The 16,108-nt window shown below is 42.6% G+C and overlaps 1 protein-coding gene and 1 pseudogene across 1 annotated transcript; one reads left to right on the plus strand and one right to left on the minus strand.

The window, feature by feature from the left end:
• The first annotated feature begins 383 nt into the window (after positions 1–383).
• On the plus strand, positions 384–1,909 carry LOC147437022 (uncharacterized; annotated as a pseudogene).
• Positions 1,910–9,085: 7,176 nt separating this feature from the next.
• On the minus strand, positions 9,086–15,269 carry FUG1 (Translation initiation factor 2, small GTP-binding protein). The gene is made up of 12 exons (XM_086486442.1): positions 13,515–15,269; positions 13,400–13,432; positions 13,180–13,293; positions 12,955–13,104; positions 11,838–11,936; positions 11,698–11,760; positions 11,460–11,615; positions 11,314–11,379; positions 10,987–11,223; positions 10,429–10,704; positions 10,027–10,215; positions 9,086–9,935 (listed from the first exon to the last, which is right to left on the minus strand). Exons 1-12 carry the CDS (start codon positions 15,078–15,080, stop codon positions 9,714–9,716), a joined length of 3,171 nt encoding a protein of 1,056 aa, XP_086342568.1. The 5' UTR covers positions 15,081–15,269; the 3' UTR covers positions 9,086–9,713.
• Between the last annotated feature and the right edge of the window lie 839 nt (positions 15,270–16,108).

Consider the following 16,108-nt stretch of genomic DNA (forward strand, 5'->3'; position numbering starts at 1 on the left):
CCATGGACTTTGGTCGGTGGTCGGCGGCCGGTGGCGGATTTCCTTGGCCGGTGGCTGATTTCTAGGAGGACTTGTCTACCCAAAAGCGGCTACACATGGGCACATGGGAGAGTCCTACTTGGACTTGGCTATCTAAGGGCGGTTGCACATGGGCGTTTAGAGGCTCCCTTACAACTATATAAGGAGGCCTTTTCATGAGTATTTTGGTAGAATGGTGTGCACACTTGACGCACACAGCACATCCTTGTGTAAGGATTATTAGTCCCTTGTATTCACTTGCTCTAGTTGTCTAAATCGCCATCTAAGCTCTACCTTGACATCAATTTGTATAGTGTGCTAATCTAAAGTTTTTGATTTGCCACTAATCTACTTTGCATCGTGTCTCTCTCTACTCTCCTTGCTACTAGATCCTTATTGTATTCCGCATTTCTTACATGGTATCAGAGCTATAGGTGCTCGTAGCTAAGAAAGTACGAGAAGTACTTGTATTACTTTGCAAAATCAATCATGTCGGCGTCTTCAAGTGCCGTTGTCGGTGCTACTCCGCTTCTCATTCGTAACCAGCATTCACCGAAGGAAATCTTGACGGCACCAACTACACATTGTGGAAATTCAAAATTTCTGCAATTCTAGATTCATATGAATTGTTGGATACGGTGTTGGGGTCAAATGGTGCAGACCCGGAGCCCACTGCAACAAATGATCCAGCAAATCCAAGCGTTGTAATTCCCCCGGATGCTACTCTTCTACGTGCTTGGAAAAGAAGGAATGCAGATGCATTATGCACCATTGTCATGTGTGTAAGTGATTCTGTCCTCACTTTGATTCAGCATACCACTAAAGCACATGAAGCTTGGAACATATTGGCTTGCCAATATGAGGCGCACAATAACACCATAATTCAAAATCTAGAAAATAAACTTGCTACTGAGAAACTTGTTGATGGAGAGAAAGTGGAGGCCTTCATCAAGCAGATTAAGGACCTCCAAGATCAATTAGCTGCCGTTGGTGTGGCTATTTCTCCAGAAGATTTAGCTCGGCGCTGCATTCGCATACTTCCAGCGAGATATGATGGTCTCGTTACGGCACTCAACACTCAGGTTCGTCCAACCCCTCTTATGTTTGAAGAACTAAGTGCAATGTTGCTTGAAGAGGAGCTACGACTCAGAACCAGGGATGGTGGAGGTGATGCTGCCTTCACAGCCAATGCAAAAGGCAAGGGGACTACGTCAAATGCTTCTAAGAAGAATCCCAAGAAGAGGAAATTTTCAGGTAGTTGTTTTTACTGTGACAAGAAGGGTCATGCTGTTAAAGACAGTAGAAAGAAGAAAGCAGATGAGAAGAACGGCACCATGAAAGCTTCTTGGAAGGAAAGAGAATCGCCAACAATGCTGAAACAGACCTTGAACTATGGGCTGTCATAGAAGAGGTATGCTCATCAGCACAAACTCCGCTTGTTGATGGTTCTTGGATTCTAGATAGTGGTGCATCCCGACATATGACTAGTAAGAAAGACTAGTATAGTTCCTGGAAGCCTCTACAGGAACCCATAAGTGTAATTGTTGGGAATAATTCCAAATGTCCAGCCGAAGGGTCTGGGACAATTTCTTTTTTAGCAGCTACAGGTGAAACTAAAGAGCTCTCTAATGTGTTGTACGTGCCTCAAATCAAGAAGAATTTGTTGTCCATTGCTGCAATCACTGATCGTGATCTTGAAGTTCGTTTCAAGAAAAATGGAGCAGAAATCTTGGATTCTAAAGGCAACACAGTGGGAAAGGGTGTAAGGACAACAACCTCTACGAACTTTCTGCACCTACGGTCACTACAGAAAAAGGTACAACTCAATTATGGCATGAGAGATTTGGTCACTTAAGCATTGTTGTGCTAAAAGAGATGCAAAAATCTGGGATGGTAGCACATTTGCCTCAAATCTCAGAGATGAATGAAGTTTGTGAAGCTTGCATGATGGGCAAGCAACAAAGAAAGGCATTTCCACAAGAGAGTAGTAATCGAGCTCAGTCTCCTCTAGAGTTGGTACACGCAGATCTCTGTGGAAAAATGTCTACATCCGCTTTAGGTGGATCTTTCTACTTTCTGGTGTTAGTCGTCGACTTTAGTAGAAAGATGTGGGTGTATTTCATTTGTGAGAAGTCTGAAGCTTTTGGAAAGTTTAAAATGTGTCAAAAGCTTGTAGAAAATGAAACAGGAAAGAAGGTAAAGAAGCTTCGCACAGATCGAGGAGGAGAATTCATCTCAAATGAATTCAACAATTACTGCAACGAGCATGGCATAAGACGATACCTTACTACATCTTACACACCACAACAAAATGGTGTTGTGGAGCGTCGCAATCGGACGGTGGTAGAAATGGCAAGGTGTATGCTCAAAGCCAAGGGTATGCCAGATTCCTTTTGGGCTGAAGCAGTAAGTACAGCAGTGTACATTCTCAATCGAAGCTACACAAAGGCTTTGAAAGGGAAAATGCCTCAAGAAGCCTATTCTGGTAAGAAACCTTCAGTCTTGCATTTCAAAACATTTGGGTGTTTTTGTTATGCTCATATTCCTGATTCTCAAAGAACAAAGTTAGAAGCCAAAAGCAAGAAGTGCGTATTTCTTGGATATAGTGAAGAGTCTAAGGCTTATAGACTCTATGATCCAGAGGCAAAGAAAATACTCACAAGTCGGGATGTGGTATTTGAAGAAGGGCCACATACGGTGGAGAAACCAGGTTCATCCACTTTCTCATCAAATGAAGAAATAACTCACCATGTGCCAGACCAAAGTCAGGTAGAAAATCAAGAGGAGGAGTTGTCTGATGATGACTCAAATAAATCTAACCAACCTGTTGCAGCATCACAGGAAAAGCCACTACCAAAGTGGGCTCAACAGCTTTTTGACGCTCGAAACCCTCCTCAAGTTCACAATCCTCGTGAAGAGGAGGGGGGTTTGCAACGGTCAAAGAGAATAGAGGAGAAAAGGAGAGCCTCCCAACACATCGTGAACATGGCTCTCATGACAGAAATTGTGGGCTCTGTGAAGGAGCCAGCCTCCGTCGATGAGGCCATGGCTGATCCAAAATGGAAGGAAGCGATGCAGTTTGAATACGACAGCATCATAAAGAATGACACTTGGGAAGTAGTGGATCGGCCTTCAAAGAAGAAAGTCATTGGCACAAAATGGGTGTACAAGCTCAAACATAAATCTGATGGCTCTTTGCAAAAGTACAAAGCCAGGTTAGTAGCATAAGGATTCTCTCAAGTCGAAGGGTTTGATGTTAGTGACACCTTCGCTCCCACAGCTTGAATGACAACTATTCGTCTTGTGCTTGCTCTTGCTGCTATCTATTTATGGGTTGTTTACCAAATGGATGTCGTGTATGCATTTTTGAATGGAATTCTCAAGGAGGAGGTGTATATTGAGCAACCACCAAGGTTTGAGACACCCCATACAAAACAGAAGGTTTGCAGATTGAAGAAGGCTTTATATGGCCTGAAACAGTCTCCAAGAGCATGGTATGTCAGAATTGATAAGTTTTTAAAAAAACTTGGCTTTAGAAGAAGTGCTTCTGAAGCGAATTTATATGTACTTAGAGAGAATGGAAAACAAGTCATTATTATCTTGTATGTTGATGACTTGATAATCACAGGTGATCACAAAGAGCTCATCCAACAAACTCGTGAGAGTTTGAGTTCTGAATTCGAAATGACAGACTTAGGTTTGTTGCATTATTGTTTGGTGATTGAGGTTTGGCAATCCTCAAAAGGCATCTTCATCTCTCAACAAAAGTATGCAACAGAGATCCTAAAAGCTTTTGGCATGATAGATTGCAAACCTGTGAGCACTCCAATGGAGGTAAATGCAAAACTCTCCATGGAAGATTCTTCTCCCTTAGTCAACATTAAAAAATACAGAAAACTTGTGGGAAGCTTAATTTTCTTGTGCAGCACTAGGCCGGATACTTCTTTTGCAGTAGATGTTTTAAGCAGGTTTTCCAACCAACCAAGAGAATCTCATTGGAAGGCACGTATGCGAGTTCTTAAGTACATCAAAGGTACTTTAAGCCATGGCATTTCCTATGGCATTGGCACAAATACTCTTAGTGGGTATTGTGACTCTGATTGGGCAGGAGATTGTGACTCTAGAAAGTCAGTTTCTGGATTTTGTTTCTCACTTGGTTCTGGAGTGTTTTCTTGGATCAGCAAGAAGCAGCCAACCATCGCTCTTTCTTCAACGGAAGTAGAGTATAAAGCTGCTTGTTGTGCAGCTTGTGAAGCAGTTTGGCTAAGGCGAGTCCTCATGGACTTAGGTGTTTCTCTTCATTCAGCAACAACACTTCAATGCGACAACCAGAGTTGCATGGCGATTGCCAAGAACCCTGTCTTCCATGCACGCACAAAGCATATTGAGGTTCAGTATCATTATGTTCAAGAGCTAATTGAGGATGAAATTGTGGAGCTAGAGTATTGTCCTACTGAAGATAATTGTGCAGATATCTTCACCAAAGCTCTAGGGAAAGACCAGCTACTTCGACATCTTCATCAACTTGGAGTTGGCACATGGCCAACATAGAGCATCTTCGGGTGTTTGAGGGGGGGTGTTGGTATACTTGTAATGCCCACACCTCTAAGTTTTGCCACCACAATATATGCTGCACAGTTTGTAAGGCCCCCATATGATGAGAAGCCAATGGTGCACATATATTTGGTGGATTCCAGCTATGCACGCTGATAAGATCTCTATTTGTGATCGTGGGTGGTACGGAGCAAATTCAGGGGCAACTTTGGGCGGATACCCCCGAGACTTTTTTTTTTCCCTTCGCCGGAATATATTGGCCGGACAACGGCCAGAAGACAATCGGAAAATGGCAGTCTAGTGGCCGGTGGCCGGTGGTCCATGGTCTTTGGTCGGTGGTCGGTGGCCGGTGGTCTTTGGCCAGTGGACGGATTTCCTTGGCCGGTGGCCGATTTCTAGGAGGACTTGTCTACCCAAAAGCGGCTACACATGGGCGCATGGAAGAGTCCTACTTGGACTTGGCTATCTAAGGGTGGCTGCACATGGGCGTTTAGAGGCTCCCTTACAACTATATGAGGAGGCCTTTTCATGAGTATTTTGGTAGAATGGTGTGCACACTTGACGCACACAGCACATTCTTGTGTAAGGATTATTAGTCCCTTGTATTCACTTGCTCTAGTTGTCTAAATCGCCATCTAAGCTCTACCTTGAGAGCGCATGGGTGGATGACGCCATCAATTTGTATAATGTGCTAATCTAAAGTTTTTGATTTGCCACTAATCTACTTTGCATCGTGTCTCTCTCTACTCTCCTTGCTACTAGATCCTTATTGTATTCCGCATTTCTTACATCCCCCTCTCCTCTTGTCAAATTTTGATTTTGCGACAGTTTATGCTCCCCAACAATTGTTGCATAGTGCTCTAGTATGGAAGGAGTTTCTTTCTTATCTTAGGCTACATAACTCTTTCCTACGTAGTGATTTCATTAATGTCCTATATCTAAAGTACAAAGATCTACATGTCACATTCATACCTTGGGGCTTGGGATGATCAGGTACCTGATTTGGGTTTGTTGAATTTATGGTGTTGTGTTTGCCTGCATGATTTAAACTTCACTTTTGTTCATAATGCATTTAAAACTGGTCAAATTGTATTTGCTTCATGCTAATCAATGTGATGATTATGTCTAAATTGTGGATAGATCGGACACACCTACTATTGAATCATGCCCTTTTATGGATGGGCTTGTATTTTGATATGCCTTGTGATTCTATATTGGCGTCTATGTCTTGATTGCTCATATTGAAAAACAAATGCTATTAAAAAGAAGGTTCTTCATGCATTACCGCTTTATCGTCAAGTTTATGAGGGCATTGATATTGCATGATTCCAGTTTGTTCAACTTAAGCAAGCAATTAAAACTGATATAGGAGGTTTGTATGCATGAGATTTGGGAAGCAGTCTAGCATGCAAAACAAGCTTGTGAATCTTTCACTATTAATGCTCAACAAAAGCCTCACCCAAAGAGTGAGCAAGATCTATTATTATAAGCAAAGAACGTTACTATGTTCAATGAGCAATTAAACTATGAAAATGAATGACGGCTTTACTAGATAAAGGGTGCTCCTCTAAACAAATTGTCAAGGGTTTGCAAGAGTCTAGACAAAAATAAAATATTCATAGGGTCAAAAATTTGGATGCCCGATGGTCTAATTATATGCAAGGATTGGTTGATTGCGCTCAACTCTACCTTTCTTCTCTTTTTGCCACTACTTCGAATGTCTCTTCAAATGTTTTGGATGGTCGTCGTGAATTTTTTCAGTTTGTGCAACCCATTATCTCTCTTGGTGATGCCATGGCTTTTCCCCAAGAAGCATCCATGTGAATCATTTTCAAATTGGTGCCCTATCACTCTCATGCCAATTATTTATAAGTCGGTTACCAAGGTGTTAATTTATAGAATTAAGGGTTTTTACATGATGGATTGCTTCCTTCTGAATATGGTTTCATCCCTCGCAAGCAGATTAATGATAATTTGGCTAATGCATATATTGGCATGAAATATGCCAAATATACTAAACAAGACGTGCTAGTGCTTTACGTTGATATTGAGAAAGCCTTTGACACTACTAGTTGGGATTATCCTGGGATTATGTTTTTGTGACTATGACACAATTAGGTTTCGGAATGACATCGCAATGTGTAGTGTACTAGCTTTATAGTGATAGTGATGCTTCTTTGATACATGGCTCCCAGCTTATTGATGGTTGGAATTTACAAATATCTATTAGACAAGGCTACCCCTTGAGTGCCATATTTTATGGTGTGGCTACCCATCCTTTGCTTTTGCTTGCATGTTTGGATCATTTGGTGACTTCTAGTGCATTACATGGTTTGCATTGCCAGATGGTAAATCATTTTTAGCACAAACTTATGCTAGTGATTCTTTTTTTATGCCTCGCAACATGCAATCAGATGTACATAGGTTAATGGAAGCACTGGAGTTATTTGAGTAGTTTGGTGACCTTTATGTTGATTTTCAAAATTTCAAACTTTTAGTCATTGATGTGCAACCCTATATAGTTTGATTTAGCCAATTGAAATTCCTTCATGGGCACATGTGGTCCAGCATTCGGGACACCCTTTAGGTTGATATGTCTCTTGTCAGTAAATGATTCAATGGGTGATGCAAAGGTTCAATTAAAAAGTTGTTGTCATCTTTTGAGCCTTTCCTTCCTTTGGATAAGTCAAAAAGATTGGCAGATTGGAGCCCTATATCGGGCCACCCCTACTCATGGTCCTTCGTCTCTGCCTCAGATTTCCATGCATTCAATCAACGCTTTCCTCCTTCCTAGACTATGGGTTTATGATTACGCAAACAACACTTTGACAATGCACAAGCCTTTGTTTTGGTGGAGAAAAAACAACTCAAGCTGATATGGAGCAATAAGATGCCTTTTGAATGTCGGTTTTTTTTGTGGCACTGCTTGTTTGTAGTTCTTCCAATTGGGTCTTTTTGGCAAGGTGCCATGTGACATCCTTTTTGTTACATTTGTGGTGCATCTACCAAAACAGTTCCTCATTTATTATGGAGTTGTACTGCCTGTTGCAATTTGTTGGATCGTACAACAAGGCTTCTTCGAGATCGTTTCCCTTCTATGTTTTTTGGGAGACATTTTTGGCTGTTTCATTTTCTTGCTTCTGCTCTCAAGTCACCTGCTTTTATTGGCATGACTCCAATATTAGGCCATGTGGATGAAGGCAGCCGAGAAATTGGTCTGCATTTGGTGAGTCACCAATTCAGACATTGTCTTATGTTGCAGCAGTCTCTTTATATCGTCTATCTCTACAGGAGATTAAACCATTACTAAATGCCCTTTTTTCTGACTTGTTTTGACAATGCCTTTGTTCACTATGAAGTTCAGAATCTTGCATACAATATACTCTAGAGTTTTCCTCCTGAGGTTTTGCACTAGTAATTTAAAGCGATTTATAAAAAAAAAGTCCGTCAATTACACTTGAATATGTTCGACATCTGAATACGGAGTACCCTTACTTTCATGTATCAGCACAAATTAAAGATGTCCTTCACTTTTCAATACACATGGACAACATCAGTTCTCATCCATTCTTCTCTCCCCTTCTTCCATACACAGTCTGGCAGTAACAATGGAATGTACTGGTACATACAGGAGGCTCTTCTATACTTGACGTTGAAGCTCCATACAAATTCAGCATAAACAAGAACAATGGTATGAGTAGCTAGACTCCTTGCCTAATTGAAAAGTGTCCCAAACGAATAGAACAGCAACATTTTTCAGCACATCATTCTGAAAGCCTACAAGATGGGCACTCTGATACTTCAATGCTTACTCAACAAAGAGCTTCACACTTTCCTGAGAAAAAGGCCATAAATCAGCTCAAGAAAATAACTAGCCCGATTAAGCCTAAAGGCAAAAGAGCCACATATCACCCATCCCTTGTGCGACCATCAGCTCCCTTCATAGTGGCAACATCCTTACTTAGCACTAAGTATAGTCCATACGGTGCTGCTGCTTTGAGGCACTACTCTCCGACGACGGGGTGAGGGAGAAGTACGTACCCTTGCCAAGCAAAAAAGCCACATATCACGCATCCCTATGTTTGAAGCTGACCAAACGGTCATATGGATCCCTTAACCCACTGTAAAATCACCTGGTCTGACCTCCCTTCATAGTGGCAACATTCTTACTTAGAACTAAGCATAGTCCATAACGGCACTGCTTTGAGGCACTGTTTTCCGACGACAAGGTGAGGGAGAAGTGCCCTTGCCTAGCAAAAGAGCCACAAGCGAAAGGGCAATAAATCAGGACAATTGCCTCCTATTCTCCCTACAAGATCCCTCACAAAAACCAGGATAACTAAGAGAGCCTCCCCCTTATTCTCTAGAAGCAGAAATATTAATCACCAAGTGCCTCACATCAAAGAACAAATTTTTTGGTTTTGTCATCTGGCCTCCTGCAGCCAATCAGAGTTCTCTTCGCAAGCTCTTAAAAATAGTGAAGGTTTACTTGAGAAAGACATAAAACAAAGAGTCCTTGAAGAGGTGATGGAATTCTTACAGTTAATGAAAATTTACATTGCAAACCTCAACTTCCAGAATGACAGCATTCTCATTCTTTGCTGAGGTCCGTATAAAGAATAGGTTTCCGTGCACCACTTCAGAAGAAACATCCAGTCATATAAATGATTGTCGGGCAGTGCTGTATACATGCTGGGAATTCATCTTGAACTGATTTGCCAAAAACAGCGTAGCGAGTCACCAATCTACCCCCAGCGAAAAAATTTCATGGCACTCGCCCTGTAGAGATGTTTTCAGCCTTGACCTAGCAGCAGCATCCAACCTCAAATAGGAGTACAACATCCTTGTGATAATCCAGCTTGCTACAAATGCTTGGATACTTTGGCTTGTTGGCATGAACTACTGATCTCTCTGGAAAACGCAGCGGACCTCTGTAAGCTGATCATGCTGAGTTATGGCCCAAAATTTGCTGAACACCTGGAGCTCATGATGGTCATGGAAATAAGAGCCTGGCTGACCACCTTGTTAGCAGATCAGGCCGGCCAAGACGATAGATTCAGAATTTCAAGCTTTGTAACTTCAGTTACAAACGTAGACTCTCTTCGACAGACCATGTGTTGACCCTGACGTCGACCTCCAAATCAAGAGGCCGTAGGACTGCTGACAGAGGAAGAAGTAGAAACAGGTTTAGTAACGATGGCTGAGGCAGTTGCCGCAACTGCAGCAAGTGAAGATGCCGTGGTAACCGAGGCCTCTTCTAAAGTCCTTTTCTTTGCAACCAGATTAAAAGCTTCAATAATATCACCCTCCTGCCACTCATTGTAATCATCCAGACCAACACCGCACTCCAGACCGGCAACAACCTGAGAAAGCAGAAATATTCAGAAATATCCTTCGCACTAGTTTTCTTATCGTTGCCTGGAGTTTTATACACATTTCTAAATGGTAGCATACCTCCTTTGCCAATTCTTTCACTCTCCGTAATGATACCAAGTTGCCAGTATAAACAACAGCACTGCCTCGCCGAATCTTGCAGCCACAACCTTTAACAAGCTTTCCCTCCGTCACCATGCAACCAGCAACTTTGCCGCTGCCACTAACAAATATAGCTCTCACTTCAGCCTTGCCTATGGGCACTTCCTCCTGTTGACAACAACACAACACAACAAAGCAAGTATCACCCAGCTCAGCATCATCAGAAAGCACCTCATGTCTAGAAGCACAAACTTAAGGTCTCATGTGTCATGGCACTCGCAACCCTTTAGCTAACAAATCTCTAAGATTTCTGAGTCTTTGCCCTAGCCATGAGAACTTCAAAGAGATTAAACTTGGCAACAACATCAACAGAACCATTACCTGAACAACATCAAGTAAGCCCTCCATAGCATCTCTGATGTCATCAATAAGCTCATAAATTACTTTGTAATGCCGTATCTCAACACCTTTGTTTTCAGCATACGTCTGAACTGCCGATGGCGAATCTACATTGAAGCCAATGATGACACCCTCACTAGCAATAGCCAAATCAACATCACTAACAGTGACATCTCCAGCCGCTTGCAGGAGCATTCGCAGGTTCACTGTATCTTGTGGCAAAGTCTTCAAAGCTTCTCGAATCGCCTCCAATGTACCCTGTTATTGGCATTTAACATCAGCCAGAGCCTACATTTTGACCAACTTATCGACAAAGCAAATGTGTACATGCTATGTAGCGCACTGACTAGACCAATATGTAATACATTTAAAATAATTTTTCACAAAAAAATGCTAGTTTGGACTTTAATAACATGCACACTATTTTGTTTCTAGCATTACAGATTATTACTAGTGGGAAGCACCAGGAAAATTGACAACGTTTAATAAATAAAAATATGTGTGCCTAGTCCCAACGAGAATTACATAGAAGCAAATTACCTGTACATCTGCCTTTAGAATTACATTCAGTTGATGCCTTTCCACTCCTCCCTCTTTGCCTTCAGCAACAGATGTAGCAAGTGATGCTAAAGTCACCTTCCCTTCAGCTGCCTGAGCTGCAAGCCGAGTAAGTCGAGTAGCCTCTCCACATTTCTCAGCCCGTTCACGAGCAGCCTCTAGAGAATCAAGAACCTCAAACTCCTCCCCAGCAACAGGGACACTGCTTAATCCGAAAACCTGCAAAACGATTGCTAGTTGACATGCTAAAGTAGAAGTACTACGGCAGTCAATGCAAACTCTGCGGTAAGCAATTCACTATTAACCAACCTGCACAGCCGTGGAAGGTCCAGCTGTCTCCACCCGATCTCCAGAGTGATCGAGCAAAGCACGCATCTAAATGATTAACATGTCCTTGTGAGTAAAGCTATTTCACCATAAATAAACGACATATGAAAGCTGAAAAAGGCACTCACCTTACCATATGCCTCACCACAGAGAACCACATCACCCTTTTTCAGCGTGCCATTTTGAACAAGAAGAGTTGCAAGAACTCCCTTTGTTTTGTCAAGTCGCGATTCTATAACGGTTCCTTTGGCACGTCTATTTGGATTAGCCTTCAGCTCTTGAAACTGGTGCAATACAAGAGGCGCTTATGAACAGTCTATGACTTCGAGCAATGCATTGAGGCAGGGAAGGGATATGCATTCTTACCTCTGCCACTAGCATAACAGTCTCTAAAAGGGAGTCCACATTTTGACCTTTGAGAGCACTAACCTGAGTCATTATAAAAAATACATGAGTCCTAAAGCAAGAAGATTTTGAAAACCTGTTCCCCATGAGACACAAATTACCTGAACCATAGGAATATCACCACCCCAATCTTCTGGCATCAGACCAATTCCAGAAAGCTCCTGCATGACCCTTGCTGGCTCTGCCCCATCCTTGTCAATCTGTGGTTTGCGCAGACACAAACACGCTGTACATATTAGCAATCAGACCACACATATATCTACTTTAAGAATTAAAAGATAGGATGAATATCTCAAGACATGCCTACAGTCAAAGACCTTAGAGCAGTTAAAGAACACACATAAAGAACACACATGCACACGCGCACACATGTCCCATACAGCATAGTTTCTTCCATTCATATCCATATGGCAAACGCATGTGGGTATGGAAGTATGGTTTCAAACCGTGGAACTCGAAACCTATGTGACCCTAATTATATTCGGAGGATTACAAACAACTCCATGGTCAGCACTCATAGCACCATAGAAATTAACTTGAATTTTTCTATCCAATTTGGGACAAATAAGACAAAAAAAAATTCATAGGGGTATGAAAATAATTTTTCATACCATATGTTTCAGCTAACTATACAAGTGTGATTGCAACTATCACACACACACACACAAACAAGAACACACAGAGACCCCTACAGGTTAAGCAGCTAGGAAATTATGGACATAACAAATTGAGGCTGGAGGGCACTTTAAGACTGATTAAAACTGCAATTATGAACCAGGTCACAATGGTCTAAATTAAATCCACAGCATTCTTTTTCAAACAGCTTCTTGAGACAAGCAAGCACTAATGCAGTCGAGCCCCCAAGGTAATGTCAACCTCAACAAATTTCTCTTAAAAACAAAGTGTTCCAAAACTGTACACAAGCAAGGCCTTGAATCAGTTATCAGATTCAGAGGCTACCATAAGGCATGATTCGATGGCCATTTTGACTGCAGCACTGCAACCAAGTATATGGTGGCAGCTTGCAACACAGAAGCTATAGTGTATAGTGAACCATGGTGCACATCATCAGAATCAATTAATTCACAGTGACAAGGATAAACAAAGAACTAAGCAAGACAAGCCAGAAAACTTTCTTTTAAGCCTTCCTCTTTGCAGCATAGCTCATGAGTCTACTAGCCATCTGAAACAGAAAAAAGAAACATGCAGCCAACCAACCTTGTTGATAGCTACAATGATTGGGACATTGGCAGCCCTCGCATGTGCAATGGCTTCCTCTGTCTGTGGCTTGACCCCATCATCCGCAGCAACAACAATAACAGCAACATCTGTGACTCGTGCACCACGAGCTCGCATAGCAGTAAATGCCTGGACATCAAGATACAGCATCAGAAACTCGATGTGAGACAGAGACTGCTTCAATCCACAGATCAACAAATTTACCTGATGCCCAGGAGTATCAAGGAAAACACAAGATTGCTCCTCTCCATCAACAATGACAGGCACTCTGTATGCACCTATACCTTGAGTGATGCCTCCTGCTTCACCAGCCGCCACCTGCCAAACAACAAACCAATGGACTTTGCTATAGAAAATTGTCCGCAACCCAGTCCTGACTATAACTGACATATTGAAGAAGAAGATAATGAGAAAAACCTTTTACCTTGGTCTTTCTGATATAATCCAGTAGAGATGTCTGAAACAGGTGTAAGAAAGTCAAACTATGATCCACCAAGCCACATTAAACCACTTGTGAAACTTGAATTAAAATCACCCACCTTTCCATGATCCACATGACCCATGATGGTTACCACTGGTGGTCGCATTTGCAGATTGTCAAGATCATCTTCATCCAGGAACTCAGTTTTTTTGGCCATATCTTCTAGCTTCAAAGAGCCAGCCTCTACAACTTCCACACCGAACTCCTCGCAAACCAACTTGATAGTTTCCTCATCCAGTGTTTGATTCACGGTTGTCGCAATGCCTTTTAGGAAAAGGGTCTTGATAATCTGCGAATCGTTCACGGCCAGCTTTTGAGCCAAATCTGGAACAGACATCCCTTGGGCCCCAATCTCTAATATATCTACTTTCACAGGTGCAGCAGCAAGTGCCGCTTGCTCTCGGGCAGCTTTCCGGGTTGCTTTGGTCATCTTCCTTCCACCCCTACGAGTTCCGACAGCAGTACCTGGTATATCTACATCCGCCGCATCATCAGGCTTACTTGCCTTTGTACCCACTCTCCTTTTCAAGCCATCTGTGGAAGAAGATTTCTTTCGCCAATCTTCCTTACTGTCCTTCCCCTTCGAAGCACCTGCTTTTCCTGCCTTCACAGGTCCAGGAAAAGGATCAGCAGGTGCTGAAGCTGCAGGCTTACTGCCAGCCTTTCCTGCTGTGGCTGACCTTCCTGCCCCAGCACCCTGATCCTTTGCTCCTATATCCTTTAAAATGACCTGTTTCTTTTGAGGCTGCTCTTGGTTGGGAAGTGGCTTTAGGGGTGGTTTCAATGGTGGTCCTCGTAGCTCTGGTCTTTTTACTTCAACTTGAACCGGTGATGTTACACTAGGAGCATTTGCCATTGTAGCACTACCACTACCTTTTTCCATCTCAACAGACCCGGATGCAGTCGCGTCAGCTGGTGGTGGCGTTTCCAATCCTACACCTTTCCGCCATGTAGACTTAACAAACCGTGTACTCTCTTTCTGAGCCGCAAACATCTTTTGCTCTTTGAATGATGTCTTCTGCTCTTTCAATTTCTCTGCTTTCTCAAGAATTTTCCCAAGGGAATCAACAGAGCTCTTTGCAGTTGCTGAGGTGGTATCAGACTTACCAGGGCTATCTCCTGGGCGGAAAACCTGTCGATACGAGGATTCACCAACCATGGGTTTTGCTCCATTGGGCCGGGTTGGGCGCGTGTTATTTTCGACTGGTTTTCTCGAATCAACAATAACCGGACTGGGCCTAGGGGATGGCGGAGGTCGAGGACCTGCAACAGGCCTTGGAGAAGGTTTCAAAACAGGAGAATCTGGTGTTGATGATGTCTCTGGAGAATCCAAACTGAGAGCAGGAGAGCTGGATGTGGGTTTTACTTCAATGTCTTGCTCAACCACAGCCGTAGTGACTACACATGCAGTAATGAATCTCTTTTTGCGTGTAGAGGCGTGCGCTTTGTGGGTAACACCCTCCCCCACGAACTCCTTTGAGCTAAGCAAAGAGTAGTTGGAAGCGAATTTTCTTGGGTGAGTATGGGGGGAAGCTTGAGACGGAATGCTTACCTGTTGTCCAATGCCTTTCTGAAAGTTCACCACGTGCTGGGCGGCAGCGGCAGCTGTGCAGAGGGCAGCCATGGCGGCCTTATCTTCGTTATCGAAGTCTGCGAAAAAAGCCGAGTGGAAACCTGTAAAAGAGAAAATGGAGCTCCCAGGTCCCTTAAACTGATCGAGAGAAATAAAATTTCTGATACGCAGAAGCACTTCTCCTCGTCTGTGGATGCAATGGCACCCAAGTGAAGGAGGCCAAAAGGGTGGGGGAGAGGCAGTCCACGTGGCTATGAGTTTTCTGTAGAGGATCAATGATTTATCGAATGATCTGTAAGCTTACACTGGTGTATTTGGTCCAAATGCAAAATGGTAATTGTAATAACCTAATTATGCTTAGTGGTCTAGCTTCATTAACTCTTCTCTTTATCCCCACACATCTACATGGCCCACACCTTACAAATTTTATTGGATATAGAGATGGCTTTTACATTGGGGCAAATTCTTAAGGCCTTGGTCACCCATGTTTCCTGGCACACCCCACCCCACCACACGCTATAGAAACCAAACAAATAGGCGAAGAAGAAAAACAAAAAGACAAACAAAAAATAAAGTAAGACTTATAATATAAAATAATAGAAAAAGTTAGATCTTATAGTAAATGAAAGTAAAGAAACAACTCAAATAAAACAAATGGAGAGAATCAAAAATTTTGATTGCCAACTTGATACAATGTGATGGCATTGTCCACCCATGCACTCTCAAGGTAGAGCTTAAATGGTGATTTAAACACCTCGAGTTGATAATAGATACAAATGGCGAGGGTTGGAAACTCATAACATGGGATGCTTTTGGTGGTAGAAGCATGAGTGGTTTGAGCGACATTGATTGCACACCATCCACGACCACTGGCCATGACGACCATCAATCGGTAGACCATCGGCCATTTGCAAGGTAGGAACTCTTCAAGGTATCTAGCCCGAAATACTTAAATGCACAAGCAAGGAAACACATTGTTGGATACATGATATGTTCAATTTTTCACTTCTACAAGGTATGCCTCGTGATTGGAGTACAACTTGGATCAAACCTTTACATAAAGGGGGAGATGTAAACAA

Source organism: Adiantum capillus-veneris, chromosome 17 (assembly GCF_014529385.1).
Source record: "Adiantum capillus-veneris isolate H3 chromosome 17, ASM1452938v2, whole genome shotgun sequence".
NCBI classification, from domain to species: domain Eukaryota; kingdom Viridiplantae; phylum Streptophyta; class Polypodiopsida; order Polypodiales; family Pteridaceae; genus Adiantum; species Adiantum capillus-veneris.

Bases quoted from the DNA above. Each gene is read 5' to 3' on its own strand.
- FUG1 (XM_086486442.1), bottom strand. From the start codon at position 15,080: ATGGCTGCCCTCTGCACAGCTGCCGCTGCCGCCCAGCACGTGGTGAAC. The intron at 11,937-12,954 runs GTTGGTTGGCTG...CGCAAACCACAG, and splicing joins TCATTGTAGCTATCAACAAG to ATTGACAAGGATGGGGCAGA. The intron at 11,224-11,313 runs GTTGGTTAATAG...ATCGTTTTGCAG, and splicing joins GACCTTCCACGGCTGTGCAG to GTTTTCGGATTAAGCAGTGT.